Raw genomic sequence first — 8,296 nt, 5'->3', positions numbered from 1 at the left:
CATAAGTTTCCAAAAAATTGTACTAATTGTGCTTGCTGATATTACAGAACTAAATTTCGAGTATTAGAATGACCTACCTGTCACCAGAAGCATCTGTAAGATGTGCCTATCTCTTGCCGAATGCGACTGTCTCCCTCATTAACGTATTTTGCTTCCCTATTTTAGCTCGTATCAACACTAATAATAATCTCGCACTCATTTCCTCTTTCTCGTTGTTTTCTGTTGCTTGCAAGATAGAACTAATATAATTGCAGTACACGCTTTCTTTTGGGTCTTCGACATCTTAACCGTGTAAACTAGTGTTGTCAAATGGCAATTTTTGTCATTGTTTTTGATAGTGTGAGGTCGCTTCCATATATTGAAGGTTTGACAAACTAGTATTGTCAATAAGTATTGAGCTTGTGCAGGCCCCTTTACTTTTTGTCAGATTTTATAAACCTGTTTTTCACCCAGAGTTGAATTATGTTATTCTTAAGTTACTTGTACTTGGCATTTTTTGGCCACATAGTAATTGCCTTTAGAATGTTCGAGCCAAACAGTATTATTCATCTGTATCTCGCAGTTTGTGTTGCCGAACCTCCTTGGTGCCGCCGTTGTGATTGTTTGTTCTTCCTCAGATAAACTTTGCATTATGAACACAGTGAGCGCTCTGTTCCAGATATCTTATTGGCTGTGAGTAGTTTTAAAAACTGTGGTGCCACATTTATATTGGTTTTGAAAGCAACGTACGTTAAGGGATGGCACAAGAGACCAATCGTCTTGTAGATGACAGTAGGACACTTGCGAAAGCAAATGAAGAATCGCAAACAATCTCAAGAGATAATCATGCAGTTAGTAAGAGGTAATGTATTTCTGTTTATTTTGTTGGTGTTGTGGATAATATTTTAATGCAGGAGCTTGCTTATTTTTAACTCAGTTCATAGATCAACCTGAAAACTGATGATATGATGCTTCTCTCTTTTTCAGGCTACAGAAAGAATTAATGTCTCTAATGGTGAGTATAAGTCAGATGCCTAGTAAATTTTGTTGTCAGTTCTATCTTTTTGTGAGTCCCGGATCTCACTGATAAATTTTCAAAGAAATTGGAGCTGCGGATAATTGCTTCAAACTGCTATCGTGGTATGACCATGAAGTATTGTTTTACCGATTTGCTATTTAACTAGGTGTCTGTTGAACTATAGCTAGTAGCAAATGGAATTAGATAATACGAGGGTTGGAACTTCAGTAGTGGCAACTATTTATTTACAGTTCGTCCAAAATAGAGACGTGTTTCAAAGTTTTACTGACCTTCAAAGTAGTCACCAGCATTGTGTATAAACCGTTGCCAGCGATGTGAAAGTCGTAGGATGCTTTTAGCAGTGCCAGTTGTGTTGACAGCTCGAGCGGCGCGGACGAATTTGTAGCAGTTCTGAAGCGAATGCCGTGAAGTGTTTCCTACAGTTTAGAAGTAGAGTTGAAGTCACGAAGGCTTAAGTCAGGGGAGTGCAGTATGTGGTATGGCACTTAGCTGCCCCGTCAGTCAAACAAATAAATAATAGCTTGTACTGTACGTGCTAATTGATGGTCAGGTCCTGCAGAAAGTGTCATCACTTCTGCCTTGAAGCTGGTCGTGAACAGCACAGAGATGGAAGTGATGACACTTTCGGCAGGGCCTGACCATTTTGCAGGACAATGCTGAAGCACATACAGTGCAAGCTGTTACTGATGGGGCTAAGTGCTAGACCACCTGCTGCACTCCCCTACTTAAGCCCTCGTGAGTTCAATTTGATTTTTAAACTGAAGGAAACACTTCACGGCATTTGCTTCAGCACTGCTACAAATTCGTTGCTCAATTGTCAACACAACTTGCACTGCTAAGAGTATCCTACGACTTCCACATCACTGGCAACGGGTTATACGCAATGCTGGTGGCTACTTTGAAGGTCAGTAAAACTTTGAAACACATATCTATTTTGTACAAGCTGTAAATAAATAGTTGCCACTATTAAAGTTCCAACCCTTGTATATATTGAGCCCATTGTACTTGTATTTAATTAGCATCTGTTTGACAAAGCTGCTGATAGAGGATTTGTCATGGAAGTTTATAACAAATTCAAGGTTTACATAAAGTCACTGCTCACAATTCTATACTTACAGCAGCATACAAAAGTGCTGATGTAATTTTACCAAGTTATGTGCATTAACATGCATAAACACTGGGCAGTCACTGGTAAAGTGAAACTGGGACAGTCAAGAAATTTGCTAGATTCTTAGTCATAGCTGTCTGTGTGCTACTCTATGAAATTTGTTACTTGCTTCATTAGTTACAAACATTACTGTTCAATGCTTGTCATCAGAAAGCATGTGTATTTGTTACTTAAAAGTTTAGTAGTGGACCCCTTGCTTTTTTATAATTTTTGTGAGATACATGTTCATAATTCACACCAAAATACTTCTCCAAGAAGTAACTATCATATATAGGTGTTTTGAATTTACATTGCAGGTTTAATCTTTATAATGAAAAGTGAGTTGAACATGGCTACACTGCATTTCAGTATGTTAAAAACATTTATTTTGTATTTATATTTGTTGGCCTCACCCCTTCATTCCAATCTTCCAACCTAAATTGGACACTGGGCTATGTGACAGATTAGTCTCCTGGTTGGCAAGGGTTGGGGGTGGTGTTCACTGTAGCAATTTTGTTGACTTAAATGATTGTAGAGTCAAGATCTTAGTGTGGGCGACAAGTCCGTGTGCCCCTAGTATTGAATGCTAATTGATTTGTTTTGTTTTAGAACTAGTACTTGCTTTTAAGTGTCAAATATATTGGTATGTTCCCCACTGTGCTGTAAACACATTTCCATGCGTCTCCATGTTCTTGGCATATTTTTGAGCATGTTTGGTTTCATAGTGTGAAATGTTTGCCCTGATAGCTGAGTGGACAACGTTACGGATTGCCGTCCTACGGCCCAGTGTTCAATTCCCGGTTGGGTCGGGGATTTTCTCCACTCAGGGGCTGGGTGTTGTGTTGTCTTCATCATTTCATCCCCATCGGGCGCACAGGTTGCCCAATGTGGCGTCGAATGTAATGAGACCTGCACCAAGGCGGCTGGATCTGCCCCATAAGGGCCTCCCGGCCAATGACGCCAAGCGCTCATTTCCATTTCCATAGTGTGAAATGCATCCTGAATAGTATTGTGCTGGTCTTGTATCATGACTACTTGAAGATAACATATGCAGGTGTTACTGGTGAACCACGACCTATCCAACATTCTAGAAAGTGTTCATTTAGGAACTTGCGCACTGCAAGAGCATAGTGAGGAGGCTCTCTCTTGCTGCAACTGTATGATTTTTGTGAGGCCCTTTGCATCAAGTCGAGGTATGAATCACGTTTGTTGTGTAGGTAAATAACTTGTGCCGTTCAGTCCCTACAAAAAAGTATGGGCGAAGCAAATGTTGTGATGTCATTGCTGCCCATATCATTACATGATGTGGGCTCCTTTCTAACTTGACTGTGTAAGGAGTAGTCTCTTTGGCCCAGGCAACATTATTTCTAGCAGTTGTGGTACATGACTAGCTACTACGGGGCTCCAGCCTTTGCAGCATTACTTCCACTATCCATTTCCCCCTCTGCCTCTCTGTTGGTTTTCATGGTTCTGACCCAGCTTAGATCTGATTTATGACTGGACCCCAAGTTTCCACTTCCAGCATATTCTACAACTTTTCATTAAACAAACACATGGTCCCTGTTGTTGGATTTGACGTACCATCAATTTTCAAAATTCTCCAGAAGTCATCCAGGGCAGTGTATGGTCCACCTTTGTGCCTTTCCATCTGTGCACCATTCCCTTTAATATGGTAATACAGCCAAAACACAACACAGTTGTCATCCTGTTGGGGAGGGGGGTCGTCAAGTACCTCCACCACAGTAGCCACCAGGCCACGCAGGGATCACACTGTTGGTGCTGGAGCTTGAAAACTCTGTGTGTACGATGGGGCATGTGCCTGTAATGACTGGGGCACAGGGAGTCTGTGCAACAGATTATGGCCTGGTGGCCATTGCTAAGGCTGGGTGGCGCTCATGGGGAGAGGCCCCATTGAGAGTGAATGGCTCCCCGGCAGATGAGCCACAGAGGAAGCGAATGAAGTTATCTCCTGCTGGTGGCCATACAGTTCCAGCACTCTCCATGAAAGGATATTCCTCTTTCAATGCAGAGAGAGATGACCCTAAAATGTTTCCTTCCCTCACTATGCCGTGGGAGGAATGTAAGGATTAGTGGCAAGCAGAGCAATGCTTCATTTGTTTGAGAATTGATGCTGATTCCTTCTTGCCATAAAGCAGTTATTTTTTGTTGGGAACTTGGAAGGTAATGTTGGGCAAGTGGCAGCCACCTGTAAAATGAAAAGTGGGTCAGTTTTGATCAAAATGGCAGCCCCTGCCCAGTCACGGCTGTTGCTCGCTTGCAACAAGATGGGTGACATACTGGCAACTGTCACTCCCCATAAGTCTAAATTTGGTTCAGGGCATCATTTTCCACAGAGACCTGGACTTACAATCAGATGATGAGCTACGCGCCACCTTGGAGCAATTCAGTGTACACTTCATCTGTCAAGTATATAGGAGGGCCAAATGACAACAGGGTTGCTACATGTGCCTTTGAGGGTGATTCATTGCTTGAAAACCAGGGTGATGGTATACCGATGTGCTGTGAAACTGTATGCTCCCTCTCCCTGCCCCAGTGCGGTGATGCAAGTGTCTGAAATTCAGATACACATCTTTGCAGTGCTAGCCTCATATGTTGAGATTGTGGATGAGTGCTACATGTGAATGCTCCTTGTGCCCCTGCCCCCATCTGCGTCAACTGTTGAAAGCACCATTCTCCCTGCTCGCCATATTGCACTGTTTTCCAGAGAGAGAATAAAATACTCTCTGGGAAAACTCGCCCACTGAGAGGGAAAGAAGTACGAGCTTTTGCACCTAGCATGTCCAACAATGTCACACGCAACAACAACATTGCCCTCTTTGGGGACGGTACTCCTGTCTATTGTGTCCAACAATGTCGCACGCAACAACAACATTGCCCTCTTTGGGGACGGTACTCCTGCCTATTGTGGGTCCTCAGGGCTGCTCACCTGTGCCTGCCCCCTCTGATGGTTGGGGGCTCCCCTCTTGCTGCTTCTCCCACACATACTTTGGGATAAGTGGCTTCCTGTGCACCAGGGACATTGGTCCCCACCTCCCAGCCAGAGACAAATCATCTTCCTCAGGCTTATTCGGGACACTGCATTCCAGCATTTCCACCGGTCGACATCCGGACACTAGCCAGTGGCTGAAGGAACAACAGACTGCTGGCCGCAGAGCTTCGCGATCAACCTCTGTACCTGCAACTGATTCAGAGAAGCCCTCGAAATCATCAAAACCCTCTAAGGAGAGTTAAGACAAGAGAATGTATGCAAGAATGACATTCCAGTGCCCCCATGCCACCAGATCCTGCCGGTTCCACTCCTGTGGCTGAGGTGGAGAATCTGGCAGCCCCTGAGGTCCCAGTTCGCAACATACAACGGAACTCTTTGCCTATGTGTGTTGATGCCATAACCCTTAACCAGTAGTAGCAGGTGACCCTAAGGCATAACCTTCTCCCTTTGTTCGTTCAAGGCCTCAAAGTACATCGACGACATTATTCTCAAGAGGAATTGTAGCAATATTTTCCACCACTTGGGTGAGCTATTCATCTTTTAAACATTTGTCCTACCTTCTGCATTGCCCTTCAGGAGACTTGGTTTCCAGCAATGCAGACCTTGGCCTTTCGTGGATACAGTGGATATTGTAAGAATAACGCTACTTATGACAAGGTGTCGGGCGGAGTTGGCACGTACATTCTGGACACTCTGTATAGCAAGTTTGTAGGCTGTGGCTGTTGGTGTAAGGACATTTCAGGATATTACCACCTTCAACGTTTACCTCCCTCCCAATGGTGAAGTCCCAGAATATACTGTTTGCATTGGTTTCTCAGCTCCCTCCACCTCTCCTACTCTTGGGTGATTTCAATGCCCATAACCCTTTGTGGTGTGGAACTATGATCACTGACTGTCATAAAGTCCTTGAACATTTACTGGCACAATTTGGCATTTTTCCCTTGAATACTAGTACCCCCTAACACTTCAGTGTGGCACACACAACTTTTTGAGCATTTATCTTTCCATTTGCAGCTTCTATCTTCTCCCATCCTTCCAATGGAGGGTCCATGGTGACCTGTATGTTGGTGACCACGTGCTGATCTTCCTGTTCCTCCGCTGGGTGCCTGGCCAGATGGGCTCTCCACAGTGCTGACTGGGGTGCTTTCACCTCTGCTGTCGAACTTGGCTCCCTGTTGTTTGGAGATATTGATGAGACAGTCCCGAAACAACTACCACCACAACTACCATGATCTAGTGGTCCCCTGTTCCTCAGATCCACCACGACGGAAGACAGTACCTTGGTGGTCATCGGAAATTGGAGGCTGTTCGAGGTTGTAGGGCGGGCTCTCCAACGCCCGGGTCCCCCACGTAATAAAAAGATGGAAGTGAGAATGTTGGGAACTGTATATTTCAACCATCGGACAGTGTTCTTCCCCTTATTAGGTTTGGGCTAAGATCAGACATCTCTTTGGGTACCAGATGCCTGCAGGCATATCTGGTATTATCTAGGATTGCACTGTCTATGCTGACGAAGATGCTGTCATTGAATGTTTTGCTCTGCACTATTCTAAAGTCTCAGAGCCTGCAAATTATCAACATGTCTTTCATGTTTTAAAATAGCTGGAGGAGCAAAAGAAATTATTTTTCGCTACATGCTACCTGGAGCCATATAATGCTCCCTTCATTGAGTGGGAATTTGTCAGAGTCCTAGCCCATTGCCGTGATGCAGCACCAGAGCTGGACGGCATGATAAAACACCTACTGGTGAATGGTAAGTGCATTTCCTTGCCATCTTTTTTTTGGTGTTGTCTCATGGTGGTTTCGCCTACTGATAAATCTGGTTTACTTGGATTCTGCCATCCGAACAGGTTTTGCCTGACATACCCACATTATAGCTGTCTTCTTTGACCTGCAAAAGACTTAAGACATCACATCCTTGCTACCTTGCAAGAGTGGAGTCTTGGGAGTCTGCTTCAGATTTTCATCCAGAACTTCCTGCCTCACTCTGTTCTGGTTTTTAGGTTGGTGCTTTCCACAGTACCCTCCATACCCAAGAGATTTAGAGTCCCGCAGGGCTCTGTATTGAGTGCCCCTCCCTTTCTAGCAGCTGTTAATGGTCTAGCAGCAGCTGTGAGGTCCTCAGTATCACCTCCCTTGTATGCTGACAACTTTCGCCTGTACTGTTGCTCCTCTGGTGTGGGTGTCACTGAGTGTAATTATAAGGCACCATACGAAAGGTGCAGGCATAGGCTTTAGATTTTCCACCGCAAAGACTTGAGTCATCCACTTCTGTTGACATCGTACCATTTACCCCCAACCAGAACTTTACCTTGATGACCCACTATTCAATGTGGTGGTCGTAGATCATCATGTCACACTTCGCTGCCTGAGTAACACCAGCTGGGGTGTAGATTGCACTACTCTTCTGCAGCTTTACAAAGCACTGATAAGTCCCCCTATAAGTGCAGCATATGGTTTGGTATCTCCCTCAGCATTGTGGATACTGGGTCTGATAAATCACTGTGGCGTTCAACTTGCGACAGGAGCCTTTTGAACTAATCCTATGAACAGCTTACTTATAGAGGCTAGATTCCCTCCATTGCGGATCAGGTGCCGATGACTGCTTGTCAATTATGTTAACCACATTTGCAGGTCCCTTAAGCATCCGAACTACCATCTCCACTTTTCTAAACACAGTAATCCATCTCCCGTAACAGGAGCCCAGATCAGGGATTATGATCAAAATCGGCTTCCTGTTTACCCTCTCTGAACATCAGCGGTTTACTATCCACTCCCCAATTTCTGCCCCCCTGCGGGTGTGGTGGTGAGAATAGACGTGAGGTGTTCCTGCTTGTTGTAAGAGGCAACTAAAAGGAGTTTCACACGTTTCGGCCTTTGTGATGGTCCCTTGTAGGGTTTGACCTCCATTCTTCAAAATCTTCGCGATGAGGGAGCCAATTGGGGAAGGGTGCCTTACATGGTGCATCGTGTCTGTCGTGCATTGAGATCTTTTGCCCACTTTCTAGTCATCACATTTTAGTCCTGCTCATTCTCCATCTCTTGGGCAAGGAACCTTCCTGGGTGAGTTTTCCACCAAGCACTATGCAGTGTCGCTTTCTGGGTCGACAATGACCATGGA

General features: G+C 44.6%; 1 protein-coding gene across 2 annotated transcripts in view; it reads left to right on the top strand.

Annotated features, from left to right (window-relative positions):
* Positions 1-611: 611 nt before the first annotated feature.
* The window catches only part of LOC126416443 (ubiquitin-conjugating enzyme E2 C), a 38,500-nt gene continuing 30,815 nt past the window's right edge, over positions 612-8,296 (top strand). The window contains exons 1-2 of one of the 2 annotated variants that reach the window (XM_050084169.1): positions 612-841; positions 967-994. In XM_050084169.1, the coding sequence (XP_049940126.1) occupies positions 738-841; positions 967-994 (132 nt within the window). In that variant the 5' untranslated portion in view covers positions 612-737. The remainder of the gene's footprint in view (positions 842-966; positions 995-8,296) is intronic. The other variant, XM_050084168.1, reaches the window with a different exon arrangement.

This window comes from Schistocerca serialis, chromosome 8 (assembly GCF_023864345.2).
Source record: "Schistocerca serialis cubense isolate TAMUIC-IGC-003099 chromosome 8, iqSchSeri2.2, whole genome shotgun sequence".
NCBI classification, from domain to species: Eukaryota; Metazoa; Arthropoda; class Insecta; order Orthoptera; family Acrididae; genus Schistocerca; species Schistocerca serialis.
Note: the sequence above shows the minus strand (reverse complement) of the source record. Positions and strands in the feature narration are given on the sequence as shown.